This window comes from Lycorma delicatula, chromosome 6, assembly GCF_047948215.1.
Source record: "Lycorma delicatula isolate Av1 chromosome 6, ASM4794821v1, whole genome shotgun sequence".
NCBI classification, from domain to species: domain Eukaryota; kingdom Metazoa; phylum Arthropoda; class Insecta; order Hemiptera; family Fulgoridae; genus Lycorma; species Lycorma delicatula.
Genome location: NC_134460.1, coordinates 104228577 through 104252742, shown reverse-complemented (window position 1 = coordinate 104252742; position 24166 = coordinate 104228577). Strand labels below are relative to the sequence as shown.

General features: G+C 31.0%; 1 protein-coding gene across 2 annotated transcripts in view; it reads left to right on the top strand.

Moving 5' to 3' along the window:
* Nucleotides 1-927: 927 nt before the first annotated feature.
* LOC142326096 (arf-GAP with dual PH domain-containing protein 1-like) overlaps nt 928-24166 on the top strand; it is a 37980-nt gene continuing 14741 nt past the window's right edge. For both annotated transcript variants that reach the window (XM_075368278.1, XM_075368277.1), the window contains exons 1-5: nt 928-1054; nt 2084-2309; nt 10853-11042; nt 22081-22311; nt 23819-23953. In XM_075368278.1, coding sequence (XP_075224393.1) covers nt 970-1054; nt 2084-2309; nt 10853-11042; nt 22081-22311; nt 23819-23953 — 867 coding nt within the window. In that variant the 5' untranslated portion in view covers nt 928-969. The remainder of the gene's footprint in view (nt 1055-2083; nt 2310-10852; nt 11043-22080; nt 22312-23818; nt 23954-24166) is intronic.

The window sequence follows — 24166 nt, the reverse complement described above, 5'->3', positions numbered from 1 at the left end:
TAAATCGCTAATAAAATTAAATAAATATTTTATTCTGAACGGAACTTAATAACAGACTGCACAGATCACATTTAAACAAGCAACTGAAATTTCATCTACGATAAGTATACATATGCAAAATGAAATCTTCAGTTCTGATTAATTTTATTTTATTAGCGATTGATACTGCTGGTAAGTACTAGTAAAAGATTTTAATTAAAGACTATTAATGGTCTATTAACGGCATTAATGATGTGGTTACGCTACTACACCAAATAAGCTTTGGTAATAGGAGCGGGTCTGTACATTATAGTATGATTCAGGTGTGTTGACCCGTATCACACCAAATAAATGCTAAATTCGTACATTAGGTCATATTTTTAAAAAAAATTAAATATGAAAAAGGCATTAAAAAAGTAAAAATTAATTTGCGTCACCAAAGAGATAAAGAAATTTTCATGCAGATGTAATGATTATTTCTGAAGGTCAAAACAACTGTTTCTGAATAAGACGGCGAAATTGTGATTTTATGACTACGAGGGATGTAGGAACGATTAATTTCGTTTTAAGGCAAATAACAAAAATTGATAATTACAACAGCAATTTAATAAACATTCTAAATGTTTTAATTATAACAGAACTATTTTTGATACTTTAATAAATAAAAATTAAATAAAACTACTTCAAGTAAACGTAACTGATACCGCAACATTAAGTTAACGATCTCACATTTAATTAAGTATTTTAAACACCTTGTAAGAGGTCACTATTCAAAATTTACTAGCAAAAAGTGAACTATGATCAGCTAAACTAATTTCACTTTTTGCTAGTAAACTATGTACAAACGTTCGTAACATTCCATCCCATTGAAGTACCGTATTTCCTTGAAGGAATAAACAAAATGATGACGTCATGATCACGTGTTGATGTTGTGAAGCCTCAGCTGTTATTGTATTACTTACCATGTGTTCACAATAACAAACAGATGTAATGGCGGATGAAAATAATTTAAAGTTAATTTCAGAATTATTAAAAAAATCAGGAAATGACACCTGTGCAGATTGTGGTGCTAGAGGTAAATTGTATAATTTTCTTCAGTTCATCGTTCCTCAAAAATTGTTTTAAGAGTAACACCAAATTCTTTTCTAAATTAACTGTTACTTAGTTTGGTTGTAAGCTGTTTTTTATCAGTCAAGTATTTATTTTCATTATACGTAATGAAGTTTAATAACCTATAGAAGTACAAAATTTATTGTTATTTTTCTTACTAGATAACCTATTATATCTGTACTAATGTACAAGATTATATTGGTGATTTATAAACTATAGAAAATCGATTTAACTTTTCTAAGACTAAAGAAAATTAGTACTTAACTGTTAATGTCATGTTATCATTTATATCTTATGTCTGTCATCTTTAAATCACTATACTGTCATATTATGTACAATACATGTAAATATACTCACATAAAAATGTATTTCTTTTTTATTTTTGCATGCTAGAAATAATAAAAATTTGTTTTTAATGTTACTTTGCAGACTTCAAATTTTTGTTTGTGTCTTTACTGTTGCTTTCTGCTATTTGTAAATTATAATTGATTTATATGCAAGGTTAGGTAATATATTAATTTATATCCAAATTTTACACTGCCACAATTTCAGAGGTGCAACTCAATTTTTATAAAACTATGTTTAAAAATAATGCAATTGTGTATGTGCCTGTTTATTTAGAAACGTCTAATAACCTATAAATTTACTGTAGCTGTTTTAACAATTTAGTTATCTTTTAGTTTGAAATACTTCAATTTTTTAATTAAACGCTGATGAATATGCTTTTATTTTAAATTATATCTCAAGATGTAATGCACCACTGAAAAACTACTAAACTCTTAAAACTGTATTGAGTGTGAAATTTGTATCAGATAATTATTTTGATAATGTGCTTTTAGTTAAAACACAAAGGTGACTAATCTAAAGTGGTGAATTTTATTAATGCACAATTTTTTTAATTGTTGGTAACCTGGTCTAACATTTTCACTAGAAACTATTAATTTTAAACTGAGGTGTGTAACAGATTTGTAAAAATTGAATTCATTTGTGTTAGATCCTCAATGGGCATCATACAACATAGGTATATTTATATGCAGCCGTTGCGCTGCAATACATCGCGGCATGGGTGCGCATATATCAAAGGTGAAACATTTGAAACTTGATAACTGGGAAGATAGTCAGTTGGAACGAATGAGAGAAGTTGGAAATATTGCGGCTAAGTTGAAATATGAGCAAAGAGTTCCTGTATGTTATAGAAGGCCTGTAGAAGGTGATCCCCAGTAAGTTCTTATTTTACTGTAACTTATTTCCATACTAATGTACCTCAGTTATTACTGTTAGTAAGTTATTGTAATAAAAATGCTGTCACTGTTATTCTTTCAATTATTCTTTTGTTAAAGCTTGTATTCAACAATTAAAGCTTATCAGTTCACCATAGATTTTAAATAGTAAGCTCATTTTATATATACAGTTGTACCATGCAGTTTTAGGTTGCCAGTAGAGGATTTAATTTCATGCAAATGTACTTGATCTCACATTTTGCACTGAGAAATTTTCTTTTCATGTGTGATGTTTAAAGTAACACTATTAAAACTTCCAACATAGGACAAATAGAATAATTTAACTTAAAAAAAAATTATACAAATATCAAAAAAAAATTTTCACTTTATCATCCATTAACAATGATGTTTAAATGGAATAATGATAAACTTTAACTGTAATATTCTTCTGCAATAGCATTTTATCAGATGTAGTAAAATAAATTAAAATAATACAGCATTTTTAAATGTTTTATGGCGTGTGTTTTTCAAACAAAATTGTATTTTTTTTTTACATGTTTGCCATTAGAACACCCATTCCGTATTTTTACAATTTTTTTTTTTTTTTTGTATTTTGAATGTATTACATTTAAAGCCTTCTGTTCTCTGAGCATTTCAGATTTCAAATAACTAAATGGTTTCATCATTTATGTCCATGCATTATCATTTTCTGAAGAACATGTTAACTAACTGTAATTGGCATGGTACAGAATTTTTTAAGTCTTCCTGTAATCTAATCCCCTCATATCAGAAAATTTATACCGAATTTAGTGTAAAGCCAATCCTGCTGTAAACAAACTGCTTTGATATACTATATAGGCTATCTTGTTACTGCATGACATAATATGACTTTTATGAAATAAATTCTTATAATACTTTTACAATCCAAATTTTCTTACAATATTAGTCAAAGCATTGTAATTGCATAGTCATCCTGTACTTATAAAAAAAAAGCTTACCATAAAGCATAATATACACTGTGCAGCATTTCTCACTACACTATAAGTTAGCTCTTATGTTTAGATCCTTTATTATATATATATATATATATATATATATGTGTGAGTGCGCAAGAGAGAGATTTATTTACACATAGTGTTAAAAAAGCTATAGTTATTTTAAAATGTAATTTATTATTATTATTGATTTTAACTATGTATATAGTTTTACTTTGTCATTTTTTAATAGTTTGTATATTACTACCTTTTAGAAAGCATATAGCAGTAAAAACTTAGCAATTACTAAAATCTATTTTAATAAAAGAATAAATTTATTTTTAACTTACTTTATATCAGTAAGATTTTGTTTATTGCGGTAAAAATAAATAAATAATTATATAAAATAGTTAACAGTTATTAATTGATTAATAAATTATGATGATCAACCTCCATGACATGAAATATTAATAACAATTTTTATAAAATATTCTGTACATATATCATGTTATCTTGATGCATAAATATACACAATCATCATAAAAGAATGTTAGGGTTTAAGGCATGATGTAAGTAAAAACAAAAATATTTATTTCAGTTGGTTAATTTTTTTCAAATTCTCCATCTAAAAGTGTGTTAAATAATCAATAAATTACAATATCGGTCAGCAAATGCCCAATTGATATTCAGTTTCTGCCGATACAAAACTTTATCTTCCATTATGGTTGTAAATGTTTGTTAATTTTTTCATTTAAATGAGATTTAGGTTGTATAATTTATTAATAGTATTTTCAGCAAAGAAAAAAGGCCAAGTACATCATTTTTCATTAAATCGCTCAAACATTAACGTTAGGCGACACATCACAAAAATTTACATATTTATCTTCAGATACCCAAATTTGTGAATTATGTCTATAATTAAAAAAATTAATATGAAGAAATATATAGCTTCATTAAAGATTATTTGTTTAACATATTTTATCTAAAATTTCAACACCAAACTGGAAATGTTTTTCTTTACTGGATGGTTTTATTTCTTGCAGTAGCTGAATTTTGTTCACATACAAATGCTAACCTCTTATGTAGAATTTTATGAACAGTTGCTTTTGAAATTTGTAACTTGAGTCTTCAGTACATCATGCATTATTTATTAGGACGTATGATTGTAGATTATCTAATTCAATCAACAATTTCTTATGATGCTGGTGGCCTTCCAGGCGATTTCTATTTAAAAACAGATCTTGTTTCTTTAAATGAATTGAATCACATATGTTTTTCATGTGTACATTGAAATATACACTGAACTATGAATATTGACTTAAGTTTGGCATGCCACTAAACACAGTGTGCTTTTTCTCGAACAGAAAACATTGTAAGCAAAGACATACACCTCAGCTAAAAATAAAGAAAATGATGCAGAGATTAAAATGACTGTTATATAAATTTTTCAGGTGGAGATTTTCAAACCTACCAATATTATCTCTCAAAGTATCTCATATGCCTTGAACTGAGATATGAGACCCCACCATTTTTTATGATTATCCTATATTGGACACTTTTCGGATAGAAGATTGTAAAAAATAAAAGAAAATGCTTTATTATGAAAATATCAGGTTCCTAAGAAGATGATTATCACACTCTACATTTATGACTTTTTTTTAAAATTATATTTTAAATTAAAACAATGCAATTTTCATAATATTAAAATAAAATTTTATGTTATTCTGATAATGGATCATCCACCTCTCTGTTGATGATAATATATATAATTAACCATTAAAAAATGTTTAACTTTCCCTGTTTTATATCATTTATAATTTTACATTAAATTATAGCAATTTTGAAAGTACTTTGCAAATTTTATAATAACATATTGATTACTGAATAATACATGTTTTTATTTAACACATTTAGTAATATGTTCTTCTCCTTCCCAAATACCGAAGAGTTGAAATGTTGTATAAGTTCAGCTATGGTCATAACTTTACATAAATCATTTTCAATTCCAGGAAGTCTTCTGCCCTTCTCTTATTAAAATATGATTTTCCAATTGTTTCTTTCTCAGAATGCATTTTAAAAAACAAACTGAAACAAGAAATGTTCAAGCCCAAAAAATTTTTAACGGTCATTCTAAATCTTTTCTTTTAACTTCTAAATCTTTTCTAAATTGATTTAAATGAATTTAGAGATGCAAGAAATACAAAATTTATTCCAACATTTATTTTCAGATGACTTTTTAAAATTCACTGGTTGTGATAGCAATGTGATGCACACCTAGTAATCACTTCTAAGCTATAGTCTTGTTACATTCACCTCCCACAGATTCTGCTCCATACATTTAAAACGTAGTTGTATCATTGCCATCAACTGCAAGAAACAATGAAGCATTGTTGAGTTGCACAATTGTGTTTGTTCATAGTTATAATATTATGAGTAGCAGTATCATGAAACAATCATTGTTGTTAATTCATAGAAGGGACATCAACTAGAACGAAATGTTGATACCATTATGATAAAAAACTGAGCAAATTTTGCCTAACAAATATCATTTCCTGATTTCTGAACTTTCAATTTGATATATAGAAATTTTAACCATTAACTCTTATAAGATCATGCCAGATAGACAGATTGTCCAAAACTTCTGTAGAAGGTGGATGTCAAAACAACTGATCAATTTGCACAAAACTGAAATTCCTTGAACACTACATAGAATGTAGACTACATAGAGGACGGAAGAGTAGAATAATTCAACTTAACTGCAACTAGTACCAAGTCATGGTCAAGTTTGTAAATGTAGATCAAATAACAAACCAAACAGTGGCTGCACATTTAATTACTTAACTAACCAAAAAAACAAAACAATTCAAGCAGAAACTATCAAACCAAAAGATGTTTTAGGGTCTTGAGGATTTTTTTTTGAATATATATATCATGGACCCTGGGACCACAATAAAATCAAAAGTTTCATGAAATGCTGAAGAAGCTTTTGAGGTTAATAAAAAAAATAAATAGTGTGGTATGCTCACCAAGGAAATTTATTTATTTTCTTTATGATGAACAGTTCCACTCCACAGTTGAAACAAAGGGTTTACTTGAGCATCAAGTAGGAAATTTTCTATCCTTCCCATACTCCTGAACTCCCCTGTGTCAACCAGCTACCATCTTTTCACCACATTGAAAATCTGGCTGGCAACCCAGCATTTTGAAATCAGTAAAAAGCTCATGGATTGAATGAAGCATCTTGACATCAGATTGCTTTGACCATGACTGAGAAAAGCTCTTGTCATATTATATTAACTGCCTGTAAAAATTTATTTTATTTTCACCAGAAAAAAATTTTAAATAGCCCTCATATGACAACGTATGTAACTTAAAAAGTACAAGCCATTTTTTTTCAACCTCTGATGGGCTATAAAAAAACTTAAAATGATTTTATTAATAAAAGTTGAGTAGTATCTAACTTTTTTTCTTCATAATCACCAAAACGACTGAGGCATTTGTTGTATCATGACACTAGCTTTCCGATGCCCTCTTCAAAGAAGTTTGCTGCCAGTGAGGTAAGGTAGGTCTTAACAGTCTCCTGAAGTTCTTCGTTGGTTGTGAAGTGTTGTCTGCCCAACCATACCTTCAATTCTCAAAAGAGGTGAAAATTGCTAGATTCTAGGTCTGGACTATATGATGGATGTTCGAAAACATCACACTTGAATTGTTTGAGAAGGACTTACATCACATTGACACAGTGTAATCGTGCATTGTCATAGATCAAAACCACACTGAACGATAGCATTCCTCTTTGTTTGTTCTGGATCATTCTGTGGAGGCAACATAAAGATTCACAATAAACTTCCTTTGTTATTGTTGTCCTCTGCTCCATAAAGTCCTCCAAGAAGGCACCTTTATGGTCCCAAAAAAGTGTAGCCATTGTTTTCCTATTGCTAACTGTCCTTGAACTTTTTTGGCTTGTTTGGAGATGAAGTGTGCATCCACTGCTTAGACTGTTCTTTGGTTTCTGGATTGTCATACTGGATCCACGTCTCATCGCAGTAACAATAGACTTTAAAAACACTCTTCTCCCCCCATTATCGAAATGCATGAGGAACATTAACACTGACGCCATTCGCTGCGTTTTGTGATCGTCACTCAACATTTTTGAAACTCAGCATGCACAATGTTTCCGGTATTCTAGGTCTTTAGTCACAATGTGTACAGAGAAGACCTTGAAATTTCTGGGATTTCTGCCTATTTCTGGGAAAGTTCACTTATTGTAAACCTCCATTTGTCACTGACAAAATCAACACTCTCAAACAGGCGTACAGTAGCAACAGACTTGTGTCCTTGCCCAGCTTCGTCATGGACATCTGTTTGCTCTTCTTTAAATTTCCTACACCATTCCTGTACGCTACCATTGCTCATGAAGTGTTCACCATAAACTAGGCTCATTTTGTGATGGATTTCAGCAGCACTTCATCCTTCTGCTTGCAGAAAACATATCGCACTTTGCAACTCACACTTGGTGAGAGCATCGATCATAGTGGCCATGTTTAATTGTCCGTAGCTCAACTCAAGAACATTGCAATGGAGTTGGCAATGGCAGAGGTTATGGTGTGGGTGGCGCAATTGCACCACACACAGACCTGGTTCGTGTCTATCTCTTATTTACTTACTTGCATGACTGGAGATTGAAAAAACACAGCCCTCATATTAATTATTATAGTATATTTCTTCTCTTACTAGTCTGTACAAAAAGATCCACGGCTGAAGCTATAAAAACAGAACTAGTGGTGTATTCTCATGGAAGAAAACTCATTCTTCTAGAACAAGTTCTAGAAAGAAATCTAAAACTCATTCTTCTAGAACAAGTTCTAGAAAGAAATCTAAAACTCATTCTATTCTCAAGTTGTAACTTATCGAGAGAAGCATCATGAACAACATAACCAAAGCTCATTCAGTTTGGATTAACGTTTCGTATTGTGTTTTTGTGAATGTATGTTTTGCCATTTATCACATTTTTTGCTAGACTGATTTTTCACATGCGACCAAAATTTAAAAAAAAAAAACAAATTTTGGTCCCTGATTTACAAGCACCAGTTCACACAGCCGTCATGCCAGATTTTGGCCAAGATGTCAGTATCAGATCAACTTAGATATTTGCCAGATACAGCCCCTGCTGACTATTTTCTAATTACTGAAATCAAGAAGCCCATGATGGGGAAGCTATACAAGTCAATAGATATCATAAAAGAAATTGCTTCTAGCATCCTAAAGGTGATTCCAAAAGAAGACGTTTGTAAGGCTTTTGAAAATCTAAATGTATCATGTTGTTTTTACAGCCTCAATCCTAGAACTTTTTGTAAAGAATATATGTATATATAGAATGACATAAACATCCTGATAGAACATCTCAAATTCTGTGTACATTATCTTTGCTACTAGTAACAGTATTAACCAGTGGTCTGTTGTAGTTCATGACACTTATATTTTTAAATTAAAAAATTGAAGTAGAAGAATCACGTTCTAAATTTCTTAAGTTATTTGAGAATACAAATGAACCAGTCACAAAAAATATAGAAGTTGTTCATTTTAAATCTTCACAAATAAAACTGAAATCACTCTTACAACCTTGATTGAAATACTGTATTTATTCAAGTACCCTCGCACTTTTTTTCTTTGAATTGGAGAGAAAAAATAAGCGTGCAGGGCTTACTTGAAACATAGCCTTTAGCCAGGATAATTTATGTAAAGTAAACGTTTTCTTAGAAGTACCTAAATTCAATCACATAAATATAGTTACATTAGGCTTTCGTTTATCAATACTGAATGCCGCTTATACAGAATACATCCTTAATTATTAACATCCTGTTCATATTATTAATAGGAACGAAGTAACGGTATTTTTATAAAACTGATTCATTCTGTATAGTCTGCATCCGGTTCTAATGACACTACAGTTACCTATCGTCCGTCGTCTTGTCTATTCCCATAGTCATTGTACTGTTTGTATATGTGGACAGTTATGTGCATTTTATCTGTTTAGTTCTTGTAAAGTTTAATACGGTGATTTATTTCAATTACGGCATTAAAATGAGTATAAAAGGACAGCGTCTACAATCTTTTACAGTAAATGAAAAACTGCGCGTTATAGAAGAGGGTGAAAAAATTGGAAATCAGGCGGCAGGAAGAAAATTTAAGGTAGATGAAAGCTGCATTCGAGACTGGCGTAAGAAGAAACAACTTCTGGTGAAAGGCACTAGTAATAAAAGAGCTTTTCGTGGCTTAAAACCAAAATACACATACATAAAAAAGTATACATAAAAATATGTAAAAGTCATACATAAAAATTGTATGACTTTGTTATGGAAAAAAGGAAATGGCAGTTAAATCGTATGCTCGTGAAATCGCTAAATCATTGAATAAAGTTGATTTTAAAGCAAGCCATGGATGGATAATACGATTTTTTGCACGAAATGATTTGTCAATAAGATAAAAGACGACCACTTCTCAACAACTTCCAGATGCTTATGAACAAAAAATATTACATTTTCACAAATGCATAATAAATCTTAGAAAAGATAAAGGCTAGTTGCCTTCTCAAATAGGAAACACTGATCAAACCCGATTACTTCTGATGGATCAAAATTACCTTCGTATATTGTTTTTAAAAGAAAAACTCTTCCTACCGTTCAGGTAAATGGAGTTATTATCAGAGCACAAGAATCAGGTTGGATGGACGAAACCTTAATTTTAGATTGGATCAGGTGTATATGGCAAAAGCGATCAGGAGATTTACTTAATAAAAAAAATACCGGTATGCTAGTAATGGATAGTTATTGGGGATTTTAACCAGATCTGTGTTTGGATAAAAGATGCTTGGGAAGGTATTTCCACGGAATTAATAAGGAAAAGTTTAAAAAATGCAGAATATCTAATGAACTTAATGGTAGTGAAGACAATCACCTTTGGCCGAGCGACGTGGAGGCTATCGGTAACTCTTCTACAGACATTGACAGTGACAGTGACAGTTTCCCATATTAAAATGTGTATTGAAATGATCCTTTTCAACATGATACTTTTTCGTTTCACTGGCCTACTGATTCTGAACTAAACTAGTACTTACGGTAATTAATTATGAATGTAATAGTAATATTGTAATTTAAATGAACGAATTAAATGCTTTACTTTCTGAATACTTTCGTATTTACATATTTTTTTATCATATCTGTTGCACTTTTACCAGGATATACTCGATTTTTCTTTTTAGATTTTCGGTCTGGAAAATCGAGGTGTGGGGCTTATTCAGGGGCTGGGGGTACTCGAATAAATACGTAATTATGATGTACAAAATGATATTCATTCAAAGGAAATTTGATAAGTTACATTTAAAAAATGAATAGCTTATTTAATAATTGTAATATCAGGACTAAAGAAAAAGCATGCAATCAAAGAAATTTTTATAACTATGATTCTGTGTGTTCTATTTTATGATAGGATGTGTCAAAATCACATTCCTTTAATATCTGCTCAATAGTCAACAGTTATTAAAAAATTAAAAACATCATGAATTATTTTCAGATCACTATTGGAAGAATGGATATGTGCTAAATATTTGCGAGAAGAATTTTCACGTCCAGAAAGACAAAGCTTCCTATCAGGTAACATGGAAGGGTTTCTTATGAAAAGAGGTAAAGAAGATCCTCGTTATCATCCTCGGAAATTTACCCTCTCTGAAGTCGATGATACACTTAAGTATTATGTTAAGGAAGTAAGCATCTATTGAATATTATAAAGAAAAATATTTCATTAAATCCATTATTATTAGGAAAAACCTATTAATGTAAACAATATACTCCGCTCAATAAGAAGTCTACCATGAATAAATCCATTTATTTATTTATTTTTGTAACAATATAAATTAATAAAATAGTTAATGTATATTTTATTTTATAAGTTTTCAAAACTAAATACCAAAGCAGACAATTAAATGTTGCTATTACTTATTTACAATGAATTAAATGTATGGTATAATTAATTATTGAATGAAAGAATTAACCATGCGTATCCTTTACAAAGGTGTCAGCATAGCTATTATGCTGTATGCTGCGTCTGTCTGGGCTCACTGCATGGCCTTTAGGTATTGTGCAGACATTTTGTTGTAGACCTAGCGTCTCCTCTTGGTGGCTGTTATAGGCAGTTTGTGTTATAGCCGGAGTCAAACCAATAGATATCTTGGCTAATGAGCGTAAGGAACGCTACATTTCCAAGGTAAATAACCTATTGACATCAGAACAAAAGCAGGAGATTGAAGACTGGGGCCTTGCGTCTTGGCAGGTCAGGTGGGATGAATCCCCCACAGGTTGTGCTACATGCATGGTATATTTCCTATAGTCTAATTTAAGTGCAATTAGATGGGTCTCCCCCAATTGGTATATCACACAGTTTCTCTCCAGGCATGGTGCCTTTTGAGCGAGGTTGGCTAGGTTTTGTTTGGTGGATTTGAGTCTGTGCTCGGATTGTGGGACTGATGATACAGTGGACCACATCCTCTATGTCTTTCCTCCAATACGAGGTCGAACGTTCACGGGCTGTTAGGAAACTTGAAAGAATACATTCCTTTCTGGATTGCTGTACCAACTGGATGATCCGCAAGGAATGGTCTATAGTGGCTGGTTTTCTTGGCGCCCTTGTGATGTGTAGGTCTGCAGAGGGAGTTTGATCAAGGTACTTGATCGTGGTAGGGTCCTGGGTGGCTAGGGTTCCGACTTAGTCATTGGATTGGTTGGAGGTAGGTGCATTGGCATTGTGCCATGGTTATATTAGTATTATTTGTGATTTGATTTGGGGGTGGCTGCGCTGCCTGGGTATGGTAACCCGTGCGACCGGGGCGTGGCTTCCCTCTACCACTGGCAATACGGATTGTGTCTTGGTAATGCCACGCGAGACACCATGATGGGACCAGATGGGGGTGCGGGGTTTGTCCTCGGCCACTGCGCGGACTGGAATGAGGTTACGTTCCCCTTGTTAGGTGACCTAAACTGGTCGACTTCTTTGGGTGTAGGTCTGAATTTCTGTTGCTTAAACACAGTTTTGATTGGTATGAGTTTAGCACTGATTTAACTTTAAACTTGTTCCTTTTCCGAGGCATTCAGTCACAAACGACGTTGTCAAACCTGTACTAGGCGCAGGGTCTGTGATTCCGTGGTTTCAGTTATTTAGTTTGAGGGAATCATGTTATGTTGGATGTGAAGATGTCCATTTTGAGGCCTACGTGAAGGTGAAATTTGATATGTATTTATTGATGCAAATTTTTGCCTAGGCATTTACATCGGTCAGTGGCATCCCGACCGAGGCCTGGCTGATGACTGTGAGAAGTATTCAGTTAGAGAGTCTAAAGACGACCTCCGGTAAAGCCCCTCAGGGCTTGGAACAGAGAGGGTGGTGTGGCAACCGGTAATATCACAAGGTTGGTGTCTTTCCCCAAGGTTGGGTTGTGTGCCCAGGAAAAAGGTTACAATGATAATAAAATAGAAAATTGCTTCATTTCAGTATTTCAAAAACCAATACTGTATTAGGAAAAACATGTTAAGAAAGTATGAGAAAAAGTCTGTGTGAACCAAAATACTTAATTTGAACAGTACAAACATAATATACAACAATATACAAAGCCTGAATTTATAATTTCATAGTATGAGTAAAAATCAGAAATGTAGGATCTGCTTGGTCAGATCTTAAATAGATAAAACAGTTGTAATATATAAATTTTGTTGGCCGAAATATGGTTTAATTTATGTCATGTATTCAAGTATTAAGGTGTAAATTTATATTGATTTATATAAAAACATTCTTCAAAATGTTTTTATATAAAAACAAAATCATAGGATAATTCGTTATCCTATGTATTCATACAGTCAAAACTAATTGTAAATAGCTTGCTAACATTAATTAAATGCATGTACACAACTGTAATACTAACATAACAGTACTACTGTTTATATTATATAGTATAGTTTTACTGTATATTTAATGAAAGGTATTTTTTAAATGTTTCATTAAAAATATATAGAGTATGTTATCTAACTGGTATTCCTGTGGGTACCAGATCTTATTTATTATCCGTATGGGAACCCTCGGTCAAAACCCAAAAAAATATTTAGTAAAAAATGGTTCAAGTTTTATTTTGTCTAACCACCCCCCCCCCTGTGAAATCTTTACTAAAATTTTGCCAATATGTAAATCACAAAGATCATCTCAAGGCAGAGAACAACCCCCATTTGAAGTTTCAAAAAACTTCCATGAAATTTACATATAATTCTATTAGCCTTTATTTTCATGACTTTGAAGTGTTTTACTAAAATACATCTGTAGAAAGCATCTAAAGAAGGATTTATCAAAAGACTAGTATTTCTTTTTTTATTTCTTGAGTAAATATCAGAGATCTACTTGTCAACATGATGGGCAGCTTACGGATAAATATTTCAGTTAATGAGAGAGTAGATATTGCTATTTAGATAGCTTTAGATTAGGTAGATTCAACTTTGGTTCAAGTTATGTGGCTCGTGTGTAATCCTGTACTAAGTCTATAGGAGACATGAATCAAGACAACAGACACAGATTGAAATAAACAAAGCTATTGAAACAAAACTCTTGAGATTTTATGGAATGAACATAAAGAAAATTTAAAATAAAATGTTCTTAGAAATTATCTACAGAATAATTAATTACCTATATAGTATACATACAAAGCACAGTACGTTGTATACAAAGAGAATTTCTCTAAAGGTCACCCCCCTACAAATTTTTTGAATTATGCAAAAAGTATAAGGTTGAGCAGGAATGACAGCCTACTAATCCTGAACCATTATGTTGTCCTTCTTAATGAATTTTCAACTTTGAATTAAAAGAACAGAAATAAAATACACAGTAAAGAAATTATATCCCGTTGTAAAACCAACCACCATTGTTTTATAACACATGATTCTTATTCAACCAACATTTTATAATGTATAAATAACCCATATGTTTTTGAGTCATTATGCAAGAAAAATTATTTTATCTTTTTTAATGGTTTAAATGAAGAGTTTATCCACTCATACTATACCACCTAATATTTAAGTTAAAACACATACACTATATTTATACATTCTTCACATAAATCATACATAAAATATGATATTTATTGTAATTTTATTTGTTTTTGTGTGGTTGGTGATATTAATCTGAAAATATAAACTTTTATGACAAACAAAATCAAATTTTTATAATAATGACTTCACAAGGTTATCAAGTTCAAAAATTACAAAGCACCAATTACCATTGCATCTTGGTCCTTCATGTGGAAGTCCCAGGTTCAAATCCCAGACAAACATGACATTTTCATGTGTTGAAAAATTTCCATATTATATTACCATGGTACAAGCTTTAATGGCGGTCGTAATAAAAAAAGTTATATTTTTGCATATATATATATATGTGTGTAATACAGCATTATGTTATATATATATATATATTATGTGTTTATGTGATTAAAACTACACTGGAAACTTTCTCGGAGCTATACTTTTTTATTACACATACTTTGTTCATAACACATCAGAAGACTTGCATCAGTTTATCGTTCAGATTATTTCATTTTAATTCAATACATGATCAGCGCATCACTATTTTTGATACTGATGGTATTTGGTATATGACAACTACCTCCCACCTTGTAGTGGCCAAAAAAGTTTTTTTCTATTTTTAAAAAATCTTTTTCTTGAGTAATAAACTATTTTCTAACTTGCCAACAGGTAAAACCAACCATTTTCGTCACATTTTCCATGAGCTGTAGCATTCTTATTTTACATAATACAGAGGTCAAAAAGGGCTTTTTGGAAAGAGAAAAAATGGAACTTCATCTTAGTTCCTCAAAATTCATTTTGTTACATAACTATATTTTATAATGTTTACTGAAGTTATGTTTACAGATTGTTTTTAATACAGATTTTACAGTTTTTACAGATTTTTTTAATTTTGGGCCCAAAATAAATAATGAAGGGCTTAAGAGTTAAAAGGTAAAAAAACAGGCCTGTTACCCTAAGCCCTTATAAAAAAAATTGGGCTGTTACAGTGTCCTTCATTAAAAAAAATGGCTGCCAAATCATATGATTTTGAAAATGTCTCATTTTTGGGGCCCAAAAACCACATGTGGGGCAGGTAGCAAAAATCTGAAATGTTTACAGCAGTAAGTACTTTTTATGTGCTTTAAAACCATATAAAATTTATTTTGTTACTCAAAAGGGTAGACGAGTAATGAAGCCAACAATATCGCTAAAAACACTGTTCCTTCTAAACGTATTCAAAAATACTGATGTTATGTACTTTTTTCATATTATAAAAATTACAACTAAACTCATTAGAATGAATAAACTGACAATTAATAAATAATCAACTAAAGAATGATAAATAATAATTACAAAATGATAAACAATTCAAATACATTAACAAGTTGTTCAATTCACTTTTACCTTATTTTACTCTTGCTAATGGAAAATATGAATAAATCTTGCACTTTTTGATTACAAACTTAACTAACATACCTTAGTGCTCCTGCTTTTTTTTATTGAGTTGAACTAATAAGTCCTCATTCATCTTTGGTATAATGTTGTGTCCTCTTCCAGTAGTTGATAGAAAAACCTCTAAAGGTATGAGAATCTTTAAAATATTTTCCAGTTAAACCCATTTTTGATTATCCCTCAATGAATTCTTGAATGAAGTACCAGGACCCTGCGGATGGAAAAAGTGTATTCAATATTCTTCTTCATTTTCATGTATTTAGAGTTCAATGACTTCACCTAACCACCGCTTGTCATCATATACGCAGCAGACATAACTTTTACATTTTGGCTTTGGTAAACCTATAAAGCAATCAGAACACTAATGTCATTGTGTACCGATACTAACATAAATGTTTCTGATTCAGAGGTCGCCCAGACTTTCAGAATGCATTTCTGACTTGTTGGAACATAACTGTGACAGGTTCTTGTTTCTGGGACTGCTGTGATTACCTGATAATGAGAAGTGAGGAGATATTCTTCACTCTCTTGAACATCTTTATTAGAGCAGGAAGTAAATGTTATATTTTTAATATTGTCTTTGCAATAATTGTACATTTCAGAAGGTGTAACAATTTGATTGTTAATTGTCCTTTGAAGGCTTGCTTTAGTCACAGTTGTTTTTACAGTTTCATCAATACCATCACATGGTCCTTTTCCATGGTATGAGGTAAAAAATTGCCATTCAGCTGCGATTTCAAAATCTTCTTGATTGTAGCACAAATTTATGAATTTTTTTTTGTTTTTATACTGGGCTAAGGAGCTATCAGAAAAATTTTTTAAATGTTCAACTTGTGGTAACTGGTTTTTATTTTATTTTATAACTTTCTTTTGGAAGCAGAAGAACAATGTTGCAGTATTGTGCTTCAAGTACTCACTAATGACACCATAGCTTTGGCTTTGTAATTTTCCTTCTTTTTTAAAATATATGAGAAATGGATGTACTATGGCATAAGTTTTTGATTATTGAGTGACTGGACTTCATCCTGTAGTACAAGGAAAATTTTGAGAGAACTCTCCCATTATAATACATTCACCCTCCAACAAGTTTTTGTTTTTAATGTTGAGGAAATTGGCTTGTTTCTTTGCAACAAAATGAAGCCTTTTTATATTATTTAAATTTTCAGTAGGTTTATCTAAGTACTCTTGAAATGGAAGAATTTGAGTAGTTAGTTCACAATGGTCAACAGAAATCCACTGTTTGAAGATAATTTCAGAATCACAATCATCCCAGCTCTCTAGCAGTAATCTGAGCACTTCATTAGTGCCTGGATATTTTTCACACTGTGACAGCATGCACATTTATTTTCTATATCACATACCATGGTTGAAAGGAGAATTTTATTATTAAATTTCATTTTTAGAGCAGATAACATGAGTTTTTACATTTTGGTGGGTGACACACACACAAACAGAATGAGTGCCTGACCCATCAACCAGAACACAAAATTTAGGTCTTAAATCAGCAAATTTTGAAAAGCCAGTTTTTAAATTATGTTTTTTCTTTGAAGGTTCTGTACAATTCTTTGAAGTTACATAAGATAAACTGTTTTTGAATATTAATTTTCTTCCTGTCAGCTTGTCTTACAGAGACACAATCCTTCTTGCCTGGCATCATTCGGCTGTGCTCATTCTGGTAAAAATCTTAGACACATTTAATAACATTTTCATCAGTTACGTGACTGGGTTTCTTTTCTGATTTGTGGCAAAATTCCACTTGTTTTAATTAATTGCTTGGATTGACGGGCTAAATATTGATTAACAATAAACTCATTTTGAATTTTTTGAATGCTCCATCTGGTTGGTAATAAACTCAAAATATTAATTTTTTCCTGGGTTGATGTAACTGTTTTCATTTTATCCTTTATTTTAATTAATTCTTCATATTCCTTACCTAAATCAGCATAATTTTACGGTACTAAACTGGTTTCTTCTGTAGAAATATTTAAATTTGAGGTCCTTTGCGCTGCTCAATAATTTTTAACTTTAACAGGGGAAATGCCTAGTGCTTAACAAGCTTTATTCACAGACTTGACTATATCACATTGAGGCTCAAATATACCTTGACATTCCAGTTCGCTTTCTGTATCATCTTGTGGTTTTTGTATTTTGTTTAAGCATTTTGTACACAGTGCAAAGTTATTTCTTGAAGAAATTTCTTAACCGGTTTAGTGCGATAGCTAAATGGGTCAGAGCAACTTTTCCCAACATTAAGAAAATATTTATCTAAATAGTTGGTTTTATGAAAAGTACAGATATTTTTCTTTCCGGAACATAAACTTCTTAAAGATACCAATGTTATTTGCTGTTCAGTAAACTCTAAAATATTGTGCAATACTGAAGATCTATTGTAAGTATCTAATTGTGACTTACTAATTCAGTGTGAATGCCAATTGAACACTCCATAATCTGTTTTTATAAAATGCAAGGGTTCTTACAATAACAATAGAGTTAGTATAAATTATAAAACGACCAATTGCACCTCACTTTGTCCTATCCCAGTTTCTGTACAGCTAAAATAAAAATTTCTCTAATTAATAAAATTAAAAATAAAAGATATCACTTAAAAGAGAAGTTCACTGCTAATAAAATTACTTTAAAAACAGGAGTACGTTACCTAACCACAGTATTAACACTAGCAACAATACAACATATCACATTGAAATAAAAACAGTAACTGAGCCTTCTACAATGTGTACATTCAGGATTACGCAAACATCCATGTCAATGCATGTCTATTCATTTTCATATTTAAACATGAGTTTGTAATAAGTCATACTTTAAGTAACAGACCATCTAGATTATAAACTGTCTCATTATAAACAAATCAAAATATTTTGTATAGCAGGCCAACATTATTACCTGAAAAAATACATGCTATGAATATTTTGGATACATTGTTCACAGATAGAAGGAACTGTGTTTTTTTGCTGTGGTTTTGTTGGCTTCATAACTCGTCAACCCCTTTGAATAACAAAATAAATTTTATATGGTTTTAAAGTACATAAGAAGTACTTACTGTTGTAAACATTTCAGATTTTTGCCACCTAATCTCACATGTGGTTTTTGGACCCCAAAAATGAAACATTTTCAAAATCGTACGATTTGGCAGCCATTTTTTTTAATGAAGGACACTTGGTAACAGTCTAATCTTTTTTTTATAAGTACTACTAGTACCTAAGAATTAAAAGGTATAAAACAGGCCTGTTACCCTAAGCTCTTCATTATTCTTTTTGGGCCGAAAATTTAAGAAAGCAACAATTTGTAAACATAACTTCAGTAAACATTACAAGATATAGTTAAGTAACAAAATGAATTTTGAGGAACTAAGATGAAGTTCCATTTTTTCTCTTTCCAAAAACCTATTTTTGACTTATATATGATGTAAAATAAGAATACTACAGTTGAAAAATGGCTGGTTTTACCTTTTGGCAAGTAAGAAAATAGTCTGTTACTTAAGAAAAAGATTTTTTTAAATATAAAAAAATATTTTTTGGCCACTAAGAGGTGGGTAGTTACATATACCAAATATCATCAAAATCAATAATAGTAATGCATTTGTTGCATATTTTTGAAAGTTTGTTGAATTAAAATGGAATATAAATGGAATTCATATAAGCTCTGTTTTTCATTCTAAAATTATGAAGTAGCATTTCTTAAGAACCACATAATGAGCTACAAAAATAAGCTGATTAGTAAATAAAAATAAAATATTTAATATTGATTTTTCTTCAGTGTTAAATATGAGGCATATTCATAAAGTAAGGGCCATCTGCTTATATTTAAATATTAGTGGGTCTGAACACAGTTTTACTCATGCTGGGCCATCCATCAGCTATTTACAAAGCTACCAGTTGTTTTGATTCAACAGTCATTTGCTTGCTGGTGAATGCAGATTGCAATTCCACAACATTCATTTCTCCCGCCAGTTGTGAAATGCGTGCCGTGATTTGATTTTTATGTGCAAAAGGATCTATCTTCAACTGCTTAAATTCATCAGGAGTTGCGCTTAGTGTATGGACCTACAGTAATAAGTGAAGGAAAAGTTAGACAATGGTGTTGAGACTTTAAAAATGGAGCACAAATGTACATGATGAAGAGCAGAGTGGTAGGCCCAGTATTCAGATCAATGAAATCATTGAACAAGTGAACCAAAAACTGCAATGTGATCAGCGATTGATGATTAGTGCTCTGGCTAATGAATTTCCACATACTGGATGCACCTGTATCTACACAATTGTCACAGAAAAGCTCATTGTGCAAGGTGGGTACCAAAAATGTTAACCGACCAATACAAAGAGCAGAGAATGTGCAGTGGATAAGCGTTTTTGTACCACTATTGACAAGATGGAAATGATTTGTTTTTCCACATTGCTGGATGATGAGACATGGATATCCTACACCAACGCAGAATCGAAACAACAATTAATGCAGTGGTGCCATTCATGTTCCCCAAAACTGATAAAGTCTAAGCACCCTCCGTACTAGAGTTGAAAAATGTTGGCTACCATTTTTTGGGACAAAAAGGATATTATTTTGGTTGATTTCATGGAATGTGGATAAAAAATTACAGCTGATGTGTACTGCAAAACGCTCACCAAACTTGACATGCAATCCAAAATCGATGATGCGTAAAACTGTCATCCGGTGTAATTGTCCTCACACTGCTGCCTTAACCAAGAAGAAGATTCAAGATTTCCGTTGATAACTTTTTGACCACTTCATGTAGTATCAATCTTGCACCTAGCAACTACTCCTTTTTCTTGCATTTGAAAAAGTGGCTTGGGGGACAACGATTTGAAAATGACGAGGAACTCAAGACTGCCGTTGTCAACTGGTTCAATTCCCAGGCAGGAACTTCTATCAGGAGGGGTTAAAGAAATTGGTGCAGCATTACAAAAAATGCTTAGAACTGAATGGTGATTATGTAGAAAAGTGAAGTAGATATGTAGTAAACTAAAACTATAAGTAAAAACCTTTTCTCATGAGTTCATTTTTTTTAATGACCTAACAGCGCTTTATGAATATGCCTCGTACTTTATTTTTGTTATATGTATACAAATAGAGCAATCTGTTCTATGTATCCAGCATTATCAAAAGACTTCAAATCCTTAATCTCTTTATGTACTGTTCATCTGACAATAGCAAGTAGTGTCTTTTTGTTACTTAAAGCTACAGGTTTTAAAGTACATATGAAATTTTAAGGGTTTAAGTATATAAAAAATTGCCTTGCCCAAATTACAGCATTTTGAAATTAGTCATGTAATTAACAATTTACATGATTTGCTTATAGAAGAAACGAAGGTAGTTTAGATTATACTAGATTATTATTAAATAAAAATTATATTAATTTATTCTAAGATCATATTATGTTTTTTTGCTTGATAATACCATGTATTCACAGAACAATTTCAAAGAAAGTAGCAGATTTATCAATTATATAAAATATATGAGAAAACTGCTTTTGTTGTGTCATAGTAATTTGTAATTTGTCAGCGGTTTGTATCAGTCATTAGTTAATAAAAAATTAAACTGCTTATTTATTTTATAATAATAATAACAATTTAGTTTACTTACTAGTAATAAATTCTGAATGATTTTGAATAGTTATCATTATTTGTATAAATTTATACTTGCATGACTACTGATTCACACTTGTGCACAGTAAACATTTTAATCTTTAGCTTGATTTATTTATACCTTGGCTTTTTCAGTACTCAAATAAGTGGTGCATAAGCAATCAGGCTTGAATACAACTTAAAATATTTTGATTTATGAATACAAACAATAATTAGAAAAAAAAATTGTATATTAAGTCAAAATTGTCTGCCCAATTTTTTAAACATTAACAGATGTAAAAGATAAAATGCAGCTTTGAAATTTTTACATACATTTTTCAAAACATTTTATGGATGTCCTTGAATTTCTTATAATTTGTGGATGAGTAATGGTCAAATACTGATGATGAGAATAAAATAATGTTGAAACAATCAATAAACTAGTCATAAATATTAATTTGTAGTTCTGCCTTACTTAAGGGGTTAGTAAAATAATACAATGACCAGTGTTTTCCACCTTTTGTAATAAGTTGTTCTTGCAACTTTCAATTTGTTTCATTAAAACAGCACAACCCTTATATATACATGTAAATATATTTTTTTTTTGTGATGAGAAATGAAGAGGCCAATTTAAGTTAACATTTTTTTTTTCCAGAACAAAGAACCTAAAGCAATAATAAAATTATCCGAACTAAATGTTGCATTTGCACCAGCAAAAATGGAAAACGCAAATTCATTACAATTGTCATTTATGAAGGATGGTACCACAAGACATTTATTTGTATATCATGATGATCCTCAAACAATAGTAACTTGGTATACTGCAATACGATGTGCTAAGTTGCACAGGTTACAAGTGGCCTTTCCTGCTGCAAATGAAGATGATGTGAGTAATAATACTTGATTTCACTCACAGCCTATATTAATGTTATGTTATAACTAGCAGCCACCCACAGCTTCACTTGCATGCTTGACGTGTAATTTGAGCTCTTCAATACTTGTTTGATCTACAGTTTCGGCAGCTCTGGAATTTTGGCTGCTTGAAATTCAGCTTGTGGTTTTTTGTAACAACAGTGAGCATATGAAACCAACAATAGGATGGAAAACAGGTGACAAGGAGTTAGTATATGAAATGGTGAAACACTCACAACAGGGTAAAGAACAAACATTTATGCACTAATTTTCAGCTTTGATTGTTTATAACTTCGGAACTAAGAATGCTGTCAGAGCTGGACAAATTCCATTTTATAGCAAATTCTATGGGCTTTCAGAAGATCACCTTTCACTTTGGCCTATTTCTCTTTCCTGTTAATACAGTGAGTCATTTCTTTATTGACACCATATGCCTTCTCATTTAATTACTAACTTTATTGGACAGTAAATTTGCTTGCTAGAGTACTTTTCCCACCAGATAAAAAACTTTGTTTTTAACAAATTAACTGTTTATTAGCTATACTTAGTCAATCCAGTCCATCCCCATTACTTTAAATAACCATAACTTTTTAGTGATTAAATTATTTTATATCACTTTATTTTTATGGTCCTGCAGAACCTATTGTACTTTAAATTTACCACTATTAGATTTGTGTTTGCACTGTTTTAAATCTACAGAATTGAATTTAGCTTTGCAAATACTCATAACATCATGTTATGAATGATAGAATGATAGCACCTTGTCATAATATGTACTAATTATGTATTGCACACAACCCACTTTTAACATATCTACCCAAGCAAGTTCTGTTGGATTCAATATGGCAAACATTACCAAACATACGCTTAAACAACATGTCTAAAATGTTTTAGATCAAAACTACTTATTTCTTCTTTGTTTTTAATTTTTGCTGTTTTATTCATAGCATTCTATTTTATTCAGTAATAATTCATTTTTAACAAAAGATGTGTTCCCCAGTTTTATCTACTTTAGCATATACAATTTCTTTGAGCTTTAATTTGTCACTTTAGTGTTCCAATTGTTATAATAAGGAATGTGACTTAAAATGATATTTGATCTTAATGACAGATATGGAATTGGTTTTTCTTTAATCGACTTTAATTTGAAAATTTAATTTTCAAAAACTACTTAATTGAAAAATTTGTATCATGCCTATACCTCTGCAGAAATGCACTCTTAACTCTGTTTGCAAATTTTATTGATTACAAAACAGTGATAAGCATTCCCTTTCATTATATAAAAATCATTTTACTAAACTTTGCCAACTACATTTTAACTAAATCAAACTGTATTGTCAACTAAAGAAGTCATCTCATCTACCTATTAAGTATTAGATTGTGTTAAATATTAGATTATGCAATTTTACATTTCTTAAGATTCATTGGAAATGATTCTGTATTATTACTTTGTTCTATAGCTTATTATAATTTTTTTACAGCTTTTAGGGAATTTAATGAAAGACTTCTCACGAGAAGGTTGGTTATGGAAGACTGGACCTAAGCCAAGTGATTCATACAAAAAGAGATGGTTTACATTAGATCACCGTAAACTAATGTATCATGAAGATCCAATGGTAACATAAAAACACTGTTTAATTAACATGCAACGATGTACATAATAAAAATAAGTAATTTTAAATTATGTAAAATTTTTTTTTAGGTAAAATAATATTAATTTCTATATAAAAGAATAATGAATATTGTGCATTATTAGTTAAACAATATTCTTGTGATAAGATTACCTCACTTAAAAGAATGTATATTGTAATTTTCTTATAACAAGAGTG